Source organism: Aptenodytes patagonicus, chromosome 12 (genome assembly GCF_965638725.1).
Source record: "Aptenodytes patagonicus chromosome 12, bAptPat1.pri.cur, whole genome shotgun sequence".
NCBI lineage: Eukaryota > Metazoa > Chordata > Aves > Sphenisciformes > Spheniscidae > Aptenodytes > Aptenodytes patagonicus.
The window spans coordinates 5,342,417-5,360,708 of NC_134960.1; the positions used below are offsets into that span (position 1 = coordinate 5,342,417).

Below are 18,292 nucleotides of genomic sequence, written 5' to 3' on the forward strand. Positions count from 1 at the left end.
GGAGGTTTACAAACAGCTTGGGAAGCGAGTATCATCAGGCGTCTGTCGAGGTAAGACAGCAGGGAAGAGCAGAACGTGGGCAAGTCTTTGGCATTTTCTGCAGATTAAGAGCATTGGAGCCAAGTACGATAAAACATGCATGTCATATGGAAAGTGAAATGCACACAAATACACGGCAACATAAGGCACAGATGGATTTCACACCTGAATGAATAATTTTCTGAGGCAGAGAGGACACCAAATGGTGATCCACATACACAGCCCTCTCAGATGTCTTCAGAGGAACACTCCCAACTTACAGATCTGCTTCAGCACCAAGAGGGCCTGACTCAGCCCCTTTGATTTTCACTAGTAAACCAGCATGGAAAACTAAATCCCTGTGAGCTGCCAGGCCAGCGGGATGGGAGGAGGAGGGGAAACACTGATGGAGCAGCAGCCAGGAGAGAGACATAATGAAGGGGAGACAGTGGCTATGGAGGGCAGACAGGCAGGAGCAACACCTCTAGAGAGCAGGGCATCCACCTGAACGAGAAGGATACATGTGCGTAGGGAAAGAGGAGGAAGGAATGGCACAAAGAAAGAGCTGCTTGAGGCCAGGGGCACAGAGGAAGGCTAAAGGGACGACTGAGGACATCCATCCAGCCCTGAAGAGCTGCGCTGGGAAAAGGAAGAAGGTTGCAGGAAAAGTTCCCGTTACCTGCTCTGCATCTCCGGGAGGGAAGCTCAGCAACCTGATCCCACCGCTCCTCCTCAAAATCATAGCACTCCACACTGCGAATGGCTTTGGGTGCTTGCCCACCCACCACGATCATCACCTGGAGAGGGAAGATGAGAGCTAGAAAACCTCAGACACTAGCCCGGGAAGCTGCTCCCTGCAAAGAAACCATCAGCACAACCTGGCCGAGAGCAGCTGCCAAAAACATGCTGCAGGCCTACTAAAAGCCTCTGGGGGGGGGGGGGGGCAACGGGGGGGGAGAAAGTTATCTCCAATTTAATGCATGCTAAATATGGCAGCACCATTAACCATTCCTCACCATTTGAGGTGGGCAACCTGCCCTATTTCCCCATGAAACACAAAACCACTTGGCACCATGGCACACACAAGACTCACTGCAGAAGTATTTTTAAGTGAAGAGGATCCCAGCATAATTTCCAGAGCCAGCCCACTGTTTAGTCATTATCTCCATGGTGGTGCTAAAAATAATCGATGCCACTTAGCAAATAAAATCTGACAGCTGTATTGCCACCTGCGGGGAAGACAACACTCGGGGAAATCACCGGACTATTAAGACCTGGGGTGCTGGGCTGCCAAAGGAAGTGATTTGTCAGCTTCATCAAGGCTTTTGGCTGCAACGTGTATTGATGCAAATCCAGTAATTAAACCCTAAATTCTTTACAGATAGGGAAGATCTATGTGAAGGTGATCAAGGGCAATCTCAGGAGCACAAGAACCACTCTGCCAGATCAGGCTAAAGGTCTGTCCGGCCCCAGACTCCATCCCCAACAACGGCAGGCAGTGGACACTGGTGGAAAAGCGAGAAGACCTGGATGGCATGCAGTGTGGTCCTTCCCAAATCTGCCCTGTCTGCCACCAGAAGATAAACTCCCCACGGACTCACTAACTGGCCCAGGAACAGTTGTCCCAGGAGCCTGCAGCTCAGCACTCGAGGGCTGCCCACCGCTGCTGAGCCCCAGCTGAGCACTGCAAACCAACACATGCACAGGCAGCATCCAAACCTACAGCACCTACAAACAGCTCGACCTGCACTTTGTTCTAAACACATTTCCTTCGACCCTCCACAGCTATCAAGAGGGAGGGTTTGCTCCCCTTATCACAGCAAATTGGCAGGAGCAAACACTACCCAAGACAATCTGATTTTTACAAGGCCAAGGAGCTAGAAGTAAGGTAACGGGGCTTCAAATGTAGTTAAAGAGTAGATAGGAAACTGGCTTTAGCCCCTGCAAGGCAGCTGTGAGTAGCTGAGGGGGTAAGATTGTCACTCGAGGTCACTCAGGTAATGAGCTCAACTCCAATCACAGTTGCTTTAAAAGTACAGAGCTCGACAGCATTTTAAAGAATTTGAGGAGTATGAAAATAGTGGACTGTTTGATCTACAAAGATAAGAATGTGACATTAGAAAGCAAATTGAGTCTAAATTAGCAGCCTGACTACTAGTTGTGTAACAGTCTTCCATGGAAAGCTGCAGAGCTTCACACGATTACAGAATTAAGAGATTTCACAGCAGACGGTAATCCCTCATCAGCAGGACCAACAGACCAGATGAAAGTTTCTCAGTAACAGGATTGCTGGAACATCATCACCTTCTCCCCTTTCTTTACAGTTAAAAAGAAGGGAGGAGAGACCTGCAGAAGATTTGGGTTTGTACTCATAGGTCATGCTATAAAAAGATGTTCAGCACCTCTGAACTCGCTGGTTCACTGTTCATTTTATCCTTAACTACTTTAGTCCTTGAACAAGGGTCGCATCAGCCCTTCCTGACACCCCCAAAGCTATGTTCTACCAATTTCATCTCGGCATCAGCAGGCAGAAAGGACACAACATGTTGACACACTCTGCAGAACCACAATTTCTCGATGGACAGTCCAATATCTAAACATCTGAATAGTCCTTCATAGCACAGACCTCATACACCATCCCACAAACCAAGCTCCTTATGATTTGTGCTTAGAAAAATAATACACTGAGGTTTTGATGCCTTACAATCTCCGAAATGCTTACTAATAACTTCAGTGACAGTCTGTTCAGAGACATCGTGCCAAACTGCATTTATCTCCAGGGCACAGGGAAAATAGTTTCTGTTGTCATTTTTTTCTTCACTAATAAAGTGGTGGCCAGAGCATCACACGCCTGCAGGATAAACGCAGGGAGTAACAAGGATTATTTATTCAGTAGCTGCTTTGAGTCTATTGAAATTTGCTTCAGACTTCCTGCCCACGGGTCTGGGTGCCGTTGTTTCCTGCTTTCCTGGCTTCTGATCATGAATACGGGGAAAAAGACAGACACCTACTGTGACCCTCCTCAGCAGGGCTCCATGACAGTGCTACAAGCCAGCAGAAACCTCAGCCGACCCTCTGAGCACTACAGGCAGCTGCCTGCCGCCGCTGCTGCTCCACGGGTCAGCGATTCTCAAGCCACGGCTCCAGGAGCAACAGCCGTTCACAAAACCACTTGTGGCTGACAAAACGTTTCAAGAGCACACCCTCGCCCCTGGGAGCAGAGACATTGCTTCTCCTAAGGGTTTATCTAAGTTTATCCAACTTAATTATGTATCCTTGGCAGGCATAGGCAATACCAGAAGAGGGAGTAAAACACTTCAAAGGAGGATCATGGAGTTAGTGAGAAGTAATGCGGCAAGTATGCAAGCTCCTTTCAAAGACAGAAAATGCCACCAGTAACATGGTGCGACCAACTCGGCTTACCTTTGGCAGGCTAACGGGAGTCCTCGGCTTTGTTCTAGGATTCTTTATCAGTTGCCTTTGATCCAGAGGAAGCAAATGATATTTCATGGCCTCGATAAGGAAGTCTTTACAGGTGTTGTTATTCTTGATTAAAGCTTCTTCTTCAACTGTCTGAGAACCCGCACACACATGAAAGATCATTTAAACTGAAGTACTTGGTGGCACAGGTCACAAGGAGCTTTGTAGAAAGCACATGAAACCTAGAATTTCTCTTCCAAAAATACCAACATAAAAAAAAGAATGCAGAAGACAGACACAGACTTCCAGCTCTTCCCAAAGAAACACATGCAGTAACATCCAAGCTCCTCACTTCCCTTCAGTATCGTTCAAGAGCAGCAGTGCTCCCTCTATTTTACCACTCTCTGCCAGACGCTTAATATCTCAGCAGAGGAGAATTCCCCAGGAGTCTGGGTACAAAATAAGTAATTTTTTATTTGAGTCAGATTTTTTTTTTTTTTAAGGCAAGACAATATCTTTTACTCAATCAGAAGATATAGTTGAGAGAAAAAAAATACATGGTGGGTTCATCTTGTGAATATCAATTTTATTTCAGTTGTATTGATTTTTTTAGACACATGATAAAAGCATAGTAGTCAAAAAGTCCATATGCCAACTCCTTCCTTTGAGGATTCTCAGCTCATTATCAAGGCCCAGATCCCAGGAATTAACTTGTTGAGAACAATCTCTAAGTCAGACTAAGTCAGAGAGCATCTCACCTGCCGGTCACACAGACCTGTCTCTATGCACAGAACACGTCTTAGGCCAAAATTATCTCACATGAAGTGTTTTCACCAAGGTAAATTTACCTGCGCACTAGGGAAAAAACCCTGCACAAGCTTGTAACACCACCACCTGGGTATTTTCAGGGTGAGAAATCCCACGATATTAACTTCCAAATGCTTTCATCAAGAGGGGTAGGAGCTCCGCTCTCGGCACTGCCGAGGTCACATTTACAAGAAGGTTTCTGCACACACGCATTGATTTCAGAGTCCACCCAGTTCTTCCTTTTATTTCCCTGTTTACAGACTCAGTGACATGCCAAATTACCCATCTCAGACACAAACAGCCAAGCCATTGATTAAGGAGCTACCAGCAGCTTCAGTGCAAGTATTAATTACTTATTTGCAGACTAACCTGTACAAGATAATCTCTGGGCAAAAGGGGTAGGCGAACATGCTCCATCAGTTTAGCCATGTGCTCTAAGCGAGATTCCTTCTCATAATTTATCCAAGAAATAACCGCTTCAAAGACCTACACAGATAAAGTACAATTAAACGGAGAAGACAGAACCGGCTTGCACAGTCACCTACCCAAAATCAGAAGCATTGTGATTTTACAATATCAAAAGAAGGAGGTGCGAGACCTCTCTCAAACAGATGAAAAAGTTGTGACTATGCACAGAGCACAAGCACCACGGTACCGAAGAGGTGAGCTGACCATGCATATTAATAAGCAACTTCACATCTAGATGTGCTGTTTCACTCTCAAAGCTAAGTGTGTGTCCAGGACAATCATACCTCTTGGACATGAGTACTGGAAGGCAGCCAGGAAACTTAATTAGCCCGATGACATTTGCACTGGACATTATTCATGAAATCAGCCACAACGATTACTCCTGATAACAGAGATCTCCCCTCCCGAAGGAGTCTGGCCACACAGTAAGTCACTATGTTCACCATCATATTCAATCACTGCACCAGTTCCCCGCACCCCACCCACCCCAAAAACCAAGAAGTCTTCAGGACAAGTTCACCACACGCGCAGGAAAACCCCTGCCTGCAGCCACACACACGTTTCACCGCTAAAAATACCCAGATGCTTCTGCAGGGAAACAAGGGCACGCTGGACTTCTGGTCTGAACCAAAATCTAGTTTTACTCCCAGATCCAACCGGTTCAGATAAGCATCCAAACTTTGACTCCGTGACAAACTGGGCACAAACAACCCCGTACAGCAGGAGCCATGCAGAGCCCTGCGCGATGAACAGACGCGGGCAGAAGCATCCTACGTGGGCTCCTGGCATGAATATGCATGTGCTTATATAACTGTGAGCCTCACTCCTCCCAGAAGAAAGGCCTAAAAATGTCACCGGGAGTGGGAAAGGCTTCCTGAAACACCCAGCAAGGCAAGGAGAGGGGCTGGTGCAGTCTCAGATGCTGCACAGCAGGATCTGGACCCTTGCAGTGGAGTTTTCCCGCAGAATTTAATTCTGACCCTTAACTCGCATCTACAGGCAAAATTCCCCAAGTGCTCTCGCTACCCGGTTACTCATAGGGGGCCGAGCACAGCCATCTCCTGCAGACCCCAGCCGTCCCGTGCTTCCCCCAAAAGGCATCGCTGGCCCTGCGCCCCGGCACACTCAGCATGTGTCCTTGGTTTCAACTTCCCTCCGGGGTCACCAAATGGTCAGGCCAATTTGCACAGATATTTTTTCCTTCTTTCCACCCCTCCCATCACTCCCCAAGAAACCATTTTGTTCAGTCCAAGGTCACTAATTTGACAAAATTAACCAGAACTGAGGGCACTATCTCTCGGCCCCAGTTGTTGCTGGCAAATGTATCTGCAGTAGGTGCCGGCAGACCGTCCTCCCACAAAGGAGAGGCAGAGTGGAAAGGGGTTTCTTCCTCTTAGGCTAAACTATATACTTTAAAAAAGCAGTAAAGCACCGGCCTCATTTCCTATGCCAACAAATGCTCCTGCTGAACTGTTTGGAATTCAGGACACTGCGATGAGGATTTAAGCAACGCAACAGGGAGCCATGTAATCAAACCCCAGCAAACGCAGAGGAAAATAACTACTGCAGAACCTTTAAGTATTTTAAAATGAAAATAAACAAACAAACAATTTCACTTTGGCTACAAGGCATTTAAAGTAGAAACGAGGTTGTGAGATTTTTAATTGCAAATGAGCGTGGAAGGAGCATAAAGCAAATGTTTAGCCAACAAACATGCTTTTCATTAACCTCTTTTGCACGAATGCTGAGCTACAGAACAGGTCACAGGGCTGGGACATACCCAGCTACAGACCAAGATGACAGTGAACAAGTCTTAAAGGAAGGTAAAGTAAATGTGCACAAGGAATAAACTTCTTCCCCGGTGCCGGAGACCACTCCTGAGTTAGGCATACACTGATGCTACCCTGCTGTGCCTACTCTAAAAATAACAGAAATTTAAAAAAAAAAATCAGATTCCGGCACCTTCCGTTGGCTCCAATTCCTAATTTTATGAGAAGGGGGGGGGAATCTTAATCCAAGACAGCAATACCTCTATTTAAAGGCCACATCTGTTTCCACTGCTGCCATGCCCTCCCTCCGCACGCTGTGCCCGCTGCAGACCCCAAGCAGCTGCTGCCACTCCCCCAGGAGACGGGTTTTTCCAGCCATGCAAGACCCGCTGCTGGGGTGTGATGAAACGAAGCAGTTACCCACACAGCTTTATTTAGAGCAGAGGCATGGGCTGAGTGAGCAGTTGGCACCTGCCTGGCTGTAGGAGCAGTCCCGAGCTTGGAAGAAGCAGATTTCCCACTCTATGGAGTAGAAGGGTAAAAGCTTGGAATATCCCATTTCTGCACACTACCTAAGCAAAGAGCAAGCCCAGATGTGTTCCCAGTCTCTTCAGCCAAAAATCCAGTTGTTAGATACTCCCAGGAGCGAGGACCAAACTGTGCCTCTGCTGATACTGCATGTTAGCGGCATGAGACGATGAGTTGATTACTGGACTCTCTCAAATCCCCAATCCAAAAATCCCAACCCTTTAAAAAGTGTCTTTCGTCATCATTCTGAGTTGGCAGGAGCCCCTTCTCAAGGGCTGGAAGCCCCTCCATTTCACACATTGTTAGTAAATATGAATAAACATGGGGTTTTATGGTTTTTCCTTGCTTGCATACAATGTTATAATTAAAGAGCCAATTAGGTCAGGTACAGAAAGCATTGATAAAACTCTCTTCACAGTACTCAGCTATAGCAAAAAAAGCAGGCAGGGACCAAAATAAACCTTTGCCTTAGGCCGAAAGGGCCTGCGCAACTGCAGAGGCTGGCATCAGCAAGGGGGAGAGGGAGAGAAAGGACGATAATCTTTGAATAACAGGGAAACGCTGTCACCATTTTACCATTAAAATAGACTTCTGTGGTAGCAGACAATTTCTCTAGTCCTGATGGCCTAGGGATGCAAGTATGCCAAAATTTGTGGAGATAAAGAATATATTTTATTAGGCCAATTGTTATTAGTTGGGGGGTGGCAGAGGAAGGGGAGAACACACAGCCTCTTGGGCACACATGCCGTGAAGCATTATAAGGGCAATGCACCCCTCCCTGGCCTCGTCACCTTCTGGCCCTGGCAGGACTCAGCTATAACACTTCCCAGTGACCCAGAGATGGGAGCGCTCTGGCTCACAGGCTGCAGAACATGTATGAGACACGGTAAGAACAGGAACAAGAAAGCCTCTCGTGAAATCTGGCTGTGACAGTTCAGCGCTCAGATGTGTGAAGTATTTGCCTGCTTACAGCATCTTGCTGCTTAATCTATCACATGTGCGCATGCATACACAGATATATATGTGTGTGTGTGTATGTATAGATATACACACACATATATACTTTTAGATATATATACATATTTATTTTTTTATATCTCTCTCATACATTAGCAGATAGGAAGAATAAAGGAAAACTTGTCTGTCATGAAGCTAAGATAAAACAGCAGCCTACAAGTCTGTCCTCAATTTTCAGCACTTCTTTGGACTCCAGCACATATTTTATGTTTATATTCCAATCCCATTCTCTACCTCTCTCCTGTTATTCGTATCTGTTGTTTTGAACGTGCAGCTTATGCTTACATTTCCTTCCACTGCCTTGCATTCTCAACTTTTACGATCAGCTAAAGAAATACTGGTTTTGATTGTATAAAGCTCAGATGAGTGAGGGAGTACTTTGATTTCTCTGGGCACAAGGCCAATAAAAGCTTTTTAACAATGCTGCACAGGACTGGAAAAATTGGTTACTAAACTTGCACTTCCCTTTGCAGGCTGCTTGGCTCATGCAAAGCGATTCCGCCGCGAGTTCACGCCATTTGTTTTTTCTCTTTTTGGCCCTGCCTGCACGGCACCTTGCAACACCCCACCGAGATGCCCACACTAGCCCCATGCCTGCGGAAACGCGCTCCCGAAGCCTCCAAGTTTGCTGGCTCAGGATCTGAATGAAGCATCGCTCCATTCGCACCTCACATGGTGCGGGTTTTCTGGCACGCATTACGGTCTGTATGGGCCCAAGCACCCGCGTGTCTGCAGCCCCGAGGGGCTGAGCTGGATGGTGCACACACCTGGATGTGCAGCTTGACCAGCTCAGTACAGACCAGCAGCACCAAGCACGCCCAGGTCCAGGCTCATCCCACCAAAATGCAGGCATGCAACAGAGGTCCTGAAGTTATGAGCCACATAATCCTCAAGCTCTCCTGTAGCCTCCCACAAGCGTCCATCTCCCCGTAGCAACAATTCGGAGGTGAGATGAAGGACTCGAGGCACATACCTCTCCCCAGAAACCTGCTGCAGGTCACGCAAGAAGCCCACACCAGAGAAAGGGGCTGGACCTGGTGTGCACCAAGTACCGTAACCACTGGTCACCCTCCTTCCCAGGACTACAGACTACACAAGATGCGCTGAACATTTCAACCACAAAACAACATCAACCAGTGCCTTTTTTCCCCTCTTCCATTAAAAACACTGACGATGCTAGAAAAATGTTTCCTTCCTTTTTGGTTGCAGGCCTCCTTTAGTTGTTCTGTCCGACGTGCAACAGAAGCCAATACTCCTCCCTGGCCTAACGAAATTCACCTTTTTTTGAGGTTTTACGGCAGGTAATACAAGCTTTACACCAACAGCAGATGGGAGGGTCCTAGTTTTCCAGAGAGGGAAGGTATTTGGTTCTGTCCCCCAGGGCTTTTGGAAGAGATACAGATCTGAGAATCATTACTTCCTACAAAGAACAAGCAAGCGAAGGTCATTATGTGTTTTTAGGATTCACATTATTTTTAATTTTCCTTTCCACATGAGCCCTGTTGGAAAATGGCCCCTAAAGAGCATAACATGAGAACAGTTCCCGATGTAAGATCTAGAAACATTCCAACATTCTTACATTCACTGTTGCTATACAATTTACTGTACCTTTTCTTCAGAGGAGACTGTGAGCTTGTCACTTGATATTAAACTGCAAACCTGGTCCAGACTAAGGCTAAGAAATTCTTCTCCTAGCATCACCTCAGGAAAGTGCTGCTCTGTTCAACAAATGAAAAGGGGGAACAGAAAATTATAATCAAATCCATGCTTTAAGTCAATGGAAGGACTACAGCATTACAGAGAACTGCTATTATTACAGCTCTGAGCACCCGAGACAAACAATGCACCACAATTGCACGGTGGAACAGAAAAAGAAAATAGTCTCAGAGCAGGTTAAAGAAATTTGATGTTATTTCAGGTAACACAAGCCCCGTGAGACACTTTCATAAATGACACTAAATGGGAACTTAACTTTTTGCAAAGCCACTAAGCACCTTCCAGTGGCAAATATGATTAGAAGTGGCAATTGAGAAAAGTGCCAGTGCCTTTCTAAAGTAGTAAATAACCTGGCCACCTCAAGATTCAGTTCTTGCCCACTTCAACAAGGTAGACAGAACCAGATCTGCTCAACACCTGGATGAGACACTCCAGCAAGGGTCCCTGATATTTGTAGGTATTCAAAGGAAAGCCCATCTTTCACATGAATCAGCCAAACAGTCAGTTTGGTGCATATGCTCAGCAGCAAATAGTGAGGGATCCCAGGGCATCCAGCTGAATCTGTACGTGGCAAGGGGGCACAGAGAGAGGGGCAAGGGGGGATCCTCATCCCACGCAAACAAATGGAAGGAGAGAAGGAGAGCTGATCTCACTTTTAAATTCCTTCCTCAAAATGTATAAATTTAACCTTTCCCCTGCTCCAAACCCTCAGCACCCATCTTCCCCAGCAGCCTTGCCTCTTCCCACTTAGCCTGTAACCGTACAAATTTTTTTCCCCTTTTTGCCTCCAAATCCCTCCGTGCTGTAACTTTGGGAGCCACTTGAAAAACAAAATACGGCAATTCACATCACCGCTTATAATCCCAAACTGGGAGACTTGTCACCAATTGCAATACAGATCCAAAAGCGATCATCAGATCTGTCGAGCTTTACATTTAGCTAAAGGGCACTAGGAAATACTTACTTTCCAGAAAAGATTTTTTAGGTCAAAACCATCACTAGCCAGTTGCAGACAATTTTAGTTTTGCAAGCATTTGTTACAAATCATGCCAATTTTATCTCACCTGCCATTTGCTAAGTTCCACTTATCTTTGACTGGAATACGGAAACATGAATCTCATACTTTATCTGAAGCGGCTTTTTTCAAGCCCTAATCCCTTCAGCTTTGAGAAGCTCAGACTCATGTATCCAAAGAGCTCCCTCCGCAGCAAGATCTGCCTCTAGTTTTCACCTCTGCAAAGTACTTTGCCTGCCAAAAAGCAGCACCACAGGGACACAAGCTGGCATAACTTCCAGAGAGGAGCTCCTTGGAGATTTCACCTGAACAACTCCTCACCAACCTGGTACTGCAGAGGGCACTTGGGCTTCCCCAACCACGGCCGCTACTTGGCCTAATTGGGACCAAACCACCACAGCTAAGCCAAAGGCTCTGACTAAAAATAGCAGTATCTGGACAAAGTTTAATACTCTGTTACGCTGGAAATCATATCTAAGATCTAATGAACTCTTCTGGCCTTAAATACTTGAGAAGCAGGAAATGCTCCCCACACAGTAAGCTGGATGCACTCTGACTTCTGGACACAATCTCCTATTCATTCTGGACTGGTATCTGGCAGTAGAAAGATATTTGATCTCTTCTTATTACTTGGAAGCAAGTAAAAATATTTACTGATTTTAATAAAGTAACTTGTGCCTGCATCAAGAAGGCTCCTCCACCTCCTAAAGTTATCCATTGGCCAGAACTAAGCACTTCTCAGGTAACTGAGCTCATGCATGCATGGACTCTTGAGCTTGGGGACTTCTGTCTTGGTTTAACGCTGTTACATAAACAACATGGTGAAAAGAATTTTAATGGCATTTTTATTAATGGAGTTCCATTAACATTACATGGGCTGTTGTACTAACCGGGACTTACGAAGGCCAATAAAACAACAAAGCAGACTTTCTAATTGCCAAACAACCAAATAAATATACAGTGAATGCACTGCTTGTTGGGTTAAAGATTAAACAGGGCCTAGAAGCAAGGATAATGAGATATTACAAGCAAGCCTTTACACAATTAACCATTCCTTGCAGGGTACCTTTTCCTCCAGGGGATAATACAGCCAGAGCAGCTAAAAAGGTTTTACTTTTATTTGCAGGAGAACAGGGGAGGACTTGGTGGGCACATTTTTATTCCACTGAGCCTACTTATGGTCCAGTTAAGGACAAAACCGTACCAAGGAAAGTGTTGCAGGACAGAGCAGGTGCTCTGGGAGACAGCAGGTGTATTTTTCCCTATACAAATAAACAGAAAAGCAGAAAAACAAACTGAGTAGAGAAAACTACCAGCTTCTCCCAAGCAGAGGTCAAGGGCAACTCTGCTAGAGGAGACCAGAAAGTGCTGGGGAGTTAAGAGCATGGGGCCGCTTGGAACAGCTTTACATTTACAACATAAAGGAGAAATGCTGAAAGCCATTGCCTGCACCTACTTATTGCAACCAAACACATCCACTCTCAAGGAAACAAGAGTCTATCCACCCTTGGGGTAAGTGGCCATTGCTCCACAGATCAGAGGATCAAACTGCATGACAATTTTAGCTGAGTGTTCCCACTCCCACCCACAAGATTTAATTTTGCCTGGTGCCATTTATTCCTAGAACACACAAATCCCCAGCATTGCCTACTGCTTTCACGGGGCAGCATACGCGGCGAGGACGCCAGCACGCCAACACTGTGCTGTTGAACAGGCAGCCAAAGAGCTTACTAGGAACATACTAAGGAACTATTTTGTGGGCTGGGATCCAGAGGATCAGCTTTTTTTACCTCCTTAGGTGTTCCCCTGTGACCAAACCACATTTCACAATTCGCAGCATCACAGAAAGATACAAGTCTACAATCCAATAAAGTACTCCCTTTCCTGTTCTAATACCAGAAGCACGAAGAGACCAACCAGGATGTGCTGATCTTGCTCAACCTGTAAGTCGCTGTACTTGGAAGCAGGTTTAACTCGACAAACAGACAACCCTTCCCTCACCTGCATAGGCATTTGCCTGCTGCAGCAGTTCGGTACACGCGTGCACATCGGCAAAAGCTCGGATTCCAAGGCAGTTTGTGGGATGCAGCTGGGACTGAAGAAAGTCACAGCAGTTTTTTCTAACATCCATCAATTGCAATAAACTAGCAGCTGGCAACAAAACCTGCAAAGGCAAGAAAGGGGAGTTAAGAGTTAGCAACAAAGAAAGTTTGATTCATAGCTTGCACAAATTAGATGTAATTCCCCTTCAGACAGGGACACGTTCCTGTGAGGAACAAGAAGGAAGGTTAAAAATTTAGCACTATGTGTATGCAGAAGATCCCCGTCCGTGCTCTAAGAGATGGAAACAGCTATCCCATGCTGGGCTAAGAGCAGAGCTTTTCTCCCACGAAAGACCTCAAGGCAGGTAAAGGGAGGACAAAACGCAAGCAACCACGGATGCACCCGAATTTCTGGCTTTGTTGCAGGTAGGTCCTGCACACATATTTATTTTTTTTTCCCGCCCCGAAGAGCTTTATGTTATCTACATGCATTACCATCATATTCAAAGCCCATAGCAGCCCAGCACTCCATCTCCCTCAAAACCTCAAAGCCTTGAACTTTCTTATTTCCAAGAAAACCATATTGGCTTGTGAGCAGGGTGCCCAAACTGCCATGGTAGAGATGGGAGTTCACAGAAGCTCAAGCAGGTTTTGGTGACAGCAAGACTCTCAGGAAAGATGGGGCCAACTATTCAAATCAATGGCCATCATTTTCACCCACGCAAAATGCTGTGGCCATCATTTTCACCCACGCAAAATGCTGTGGACACTTGTGGTTCATGACTGCATCTGAAAATGAGGTACTGCTTTGTATCTACAAAACTAAGTACAGAAAAGGGGGACAGAATTGGATCAGGAATGTGACATCTGCTGGAAAAACCACCTTTGAGGCCAGTGAGTGGGACAGGAAGTAGAAAATAAAGTCGGGATGTTACAGCCCGTGACATCAGCTACTTCCTTTCTTGTGTCATCCAGCGACTGCAGACGTGTCTTATCCCAGCTCTTCCATAGCTCTGGCTGCTTCACACATGTCCTTCCAACCGGGCATCTGTGCTCACCATCTGAGCACAGATTTCTGGAAAATTATTTCTGACTCAAAAAAAAACCCGAAGCGGCTGTTAAACAAAACAAACAAGTTAACTGCAATCACCTCCCTGGACCTCGATGGCAGGGAAGGGAAAAAAACATCCCTTCCCTTCCCTGTCCCTGCCTGCCTGCCCCCACAGTCCCGTTCCACATTGGGGCAGGACACTCACAACCTGCCCCAGGTCTTTTCTAAGCCACTGATGCATTCCAGCTCCAGCCCAGCTGTACAGTGTCTGACTGCTGCCAAGCAGCCACCCCAACAGGCAACAATGAAAAAAAGAAATCAGTTAACCCAGGAGCCCGTTTTGGCCCAAGCCTCTTGATGCTGGAGGAGATTAGTTTGTGGTTTTGATTAAATCAAGATAGCAATGCTCTCGCATTTCTGAAACCTAGCCGTGAACCATTTTCTATCTAGCTGAATGATCTCCTTTTATCAGCAGAAAGGCAAGCACCTGACTTGCATAAGGGCTGTGGGTAAAGAAGTCAGACTCTCCGAAAACCATCTCTGGCCATATACAAGCCAGAGCTTCCTCCATGCACCCCGACATCTATCCAGCAGACGTGTCTGCAAATGCAGGTGGGCTGCTTACCTGGAGTGTTTTGGGATATTGCCACTAAAACAGAGGCTCCTCACTACCATCACTAACACCCACATGCTACAGCCCCCTGGGCACCCTAGTACTGCTATTACAGCCTCGTGCTAGCTTGACAGGGCAGCGTAGAAGGAGCCTTACGCCACTGCAGTTATTGGAAAAGGAGCATTATCATATAATACTTTTTAGAAGTAGGATATAAATAGCCTATCAAGAGATGAGTGGATTTTCTCTTTCTTATTTCCCAGCTGAACGTCTCACCACTCATCTTGTTTTTACCAGGGAAGGCGAAAAGCAAGCAAAGGATATCCGCTAGCACAAAGTCTGTTTCCTTTAGAAATAACAAGAGGAAATGCCCTGCCTAAACATGCAGCAGGACCAAACTGCAACCCCATTAATATCCAGGCAAGTTACTCACTTGGGTCTGGATTTGGCTTTTAATATTTAAACTCCAACCACTGTGAATGATTTAGAGAGAGCTGGCTTCCCTACCAGATCAGCCTCCATACCAAAATCCAATTGTCTTTTGAAACTATGTCAAAATTATCTGCTATTACTACTGAGACTGACTTCTTTGCTAAATAAATTATGTCCAGAACCTCATCTATGGGTGGGGTGGGGAGTGTATATATATATATACGCACACACACACACACACACGTACCCCCCATAACCATCTAGTTCACCAGCTGTGCTCTCTCACTCTGCAGGCTCTGTACCTATCTCAGGTTTTACAGAACATTGCCTGTACAATTAAATACTTTCATAAACCTTTGATGTCTCTGAACTAGAAACATCTTTCAGCAACACAGAGCACTTTTGGCTCTAAGGTTCATTCAACAGGCAGGGCGTTAATGCTGGACTTCAGAGACTGGGGTTAGCTCCCTACTCTGGCACAGCCTTCTAGGTAACCTTGGCTAAGAGTTAATCTACGCCATTCTTCCTCTGCAAAACTGGGAGAGGAGCATTTCCCCAAGGCAGGGGATATATTAAAGCTTATAAGCCGCTTTGACAATGCAGTCAAATTGGAAGCCACATAAGAGTACTGGCTGTAATCTTGAACAGCACATCTAGGGCCACAGCTGGGACTGCACATCTGCCCTAACAGGGAGACAGCTCCCAAGCACCCTCCCAGGGGAATCTGTGACCAGAGAAACACGCAGATCTTGCATTTGCAAGGCAGGTTAAACACTTGGTTTTAACTGAACAGCTCTAAAACTGCACAAGTAACGGAGATAAAATTACATTCCTGTAATGTGGCTTTCCAGTGTTAGGAAGGCAATTAGGCTTTATCACTCCCCAGCCGCTACCAGGCAGTGCTGAGGGTGAACAACGGTGCTTCTACTTAAATGTTCTACCTGGGGTGAAACAGCCAAGGCAGAGACATGTGTAGCAGGGTCAGAGAGCCACAAAACCTCTCCAGGAGCAGCCGTAAGAAGAAGGGATATAGAGGTGAGAGAGAAAACAGGGGAGCAGCTGGCAACTTCCCTCCTGATCTACCTTCTCCAACTTCACCACACAGAACAGCTACACCCTCCCTGGGTTAAACAGTGGGACAAAAATGTGGAGACACATCCATCAGAAGCAGCATAGTCCTCTGGTGCCACATCCACAAGTTTCTCCTCACCTTTCTATTGGGCCAGTCCAATCTAAAAGACTTTCCGTAGGCCTAGGGATTGTTTAGGCCCCAACTCAACTGCTGTAACACCCCAGAGAAGTCAGCCCGGCTGTTGACCCGGGCTCTCCAGCTCTCCAGGAGGGCGATGCAAGGCAAGCAGCTTTTGCTCCAGGGAGGAAGATAGCCCTGATTTATTGCATCTCCTGAAGTTGAGCTGAAAGACTCTCTGCCCCACTCTGGGCCTGCACCTACTGTCGTTGCAGCTTTTGGAGTGAACAGGGGGAAGGGAGATGAACTGACCCACTTATCATCCCTTTATCATCAAAACTGCATCTGCCACAGATACTCTCCTTCCTTTGTTGTGAAGTCCTAAGTCCCTAGGGAAAGCTGAGGTGCAAAAGCACACTTCTGAAAAGGAAATACTACAGCTTCTAGCAAAGCTTTTTTCCTCCTTTCTCAAGCCATTTTTTATTACAATTATTATGTCTGCAAAGCTGACAGTTTCAACATCTATTTCCTCCAGACAGCTGATTTCCAGACACCTCTTCGCTCTTCTTTCTATATGAGCCATATCTCGAACCGTGGTAGTATACAAGGACACACCACACATGTGGTACACTGCACCTCATTCATAAGAATTTATGTATGAAATCAGGTTAATCAGGACCTTTGCTGGGGAACCATTACAACCGTAATGGTAATGTCTGTCTTAATTGGGAGGGTAGTTCTCAGGATGCCTGCAAGTAATTAAGTGCCATCAGTAAGGATGGGTGGGACACACTGAAGTGGGACTGTATTCACTGTCTACAGCCAGAGGTCCAGGTGTCTTCACAGGACCGCCTAGGAGAACGACAAGCCTCCTCCCAAATCTCCTCTTCATTCAGCTCTGCTCAAGGACACCATGTTGAGCGTCTTCTCCATCGCTGGACTTTGCTCCCACCACTCTTCACTGAGCTGGCAGGTTTGATATGAGTGTTGGAAAGCAAGCAGCAATGCAGCCAGTTCAGCTGCAAAATCAAGACCTAACTGAAAAATTCAAGGAACTGATACGTTAAAACAGCCAGCTACTCCGTACAGGTACGGCGCAGCAGGGCCTGTGCTCTGTTTGACACGTGCATGTGGTTTCCATTGAAGCCAACCAGGGCTGCACGTGAGCATCTGTGAACTTCCTCAAGTCGCTCACTTTAGTTTTCCTCACTTTTACAGAAACTGTACAGCACAACTTTCTTCCAAATAAATTTATCAAGCTCCACCTTCAAATGAATGAGATATTTTTGTCATGCATATGAATCAGATGTCTTTACAACTAACCGTGATGTGGGGTGCAACAAAAAAGGAACAACAGAAGACAGTGGGGACAGAAATCCCAGGATGGATCTTCCTGAGACTACAACATGACTGCAACGAAGACAGAAATCCTTCCTTGCTCCATGCCTTCCAAACAAGTGGGCGGTTAAATCCCAAATGTCTGTTCAGAGGCAATACACTGCTCGGCACAGAAGCCTCTCTATCATCCGTCATCCCTGAGCCTTCCTACTACTGCATCTATATTGCCTTGAAATCTCACTCTAAAAATGAGGTTCCAGTGCATAAAGCAGGACTGCATTTGTCGGGGCAATTCTCACCGACGTACCCCCAATGGATTTGAAGAGAGTATTCGCTCCCACATGGGCTCAGTGCTCTCCCTCATGGAGCTAGGGTGGACTGAAAATCCCTTTTCCCCCCCCACTAATTCACTACGTATAGACGATGACTGGAACTGACTGTACGGACTTGGCCCCTTGTACACACATCCTTCCTTACTTAAAAAACCCAAACAACACTTTGTGCAATGAAATGACAATCAGCCACAAAAATACGTGCTTGGAAAAACACAGTCTCACTTCCTGAACACCGTACCAGGCTATAAAAGCAAAAAGAGACAGGTTTCTATCAGAAAAGAAACAACAAAAATACTGTAAAAAGGCTTGTTGTTGTGAAGTGCTGGGCACCGCTCAGCATTTGAGCACACTTGGGAACACTCATTCCTGCACTCCCATGTTACTTTTGCTGCTCATCTTTCTCCCATTGCAATTCTGCTCTCATTTTATTTTGCTCACTGACAAGAACTTGTTTTTTCATTTATTCACATGTTTTGGTAGCTTGGCTGCATCTGTGCAGTTAATGCCATTCAGCAATCTTCTTTCTTGTAGTTT

At 46.1% G+C, this 18,292-nt stretch overlaps 1 protein-coding gene across 2 annotated transcripts in view; it reads right to left on the reverse strand.

The window, feature by feature from the left end:
- KLHL3 (kelch like family member 3) overlaps positions 1–18,292 on the reverse strand; it is a 50,226-nt gene that overhangs the window by 12,823 nt on the left and 19,111 nt on the right. For both annotated transcript variants that reach the window (XM_076350474.1, XM_076350475.1), the window contains 5 exons: positions 12,760–12,922; positions 9,636–9,745; positions 4,615–4,731; positions 3,442–3,591; positions 698–815 (listed from right to left, as the gene is read on the reverse strand). In XM_076350474.1, the coding sequence (XP_076206589.1) occupies positions 698–815; positions 3,442–3,591; positions 4,615–4,731; positions 9,636–9,745; positions 12,760–12,922 (658 nt within the window). The remainder of the gene's footprint in view (positions 1–697; positions 816–3,441; positions 3,592–4,614; positions 4,732–9,635; positions 9,746–12,759; positions 12,923–18,292) is intronic.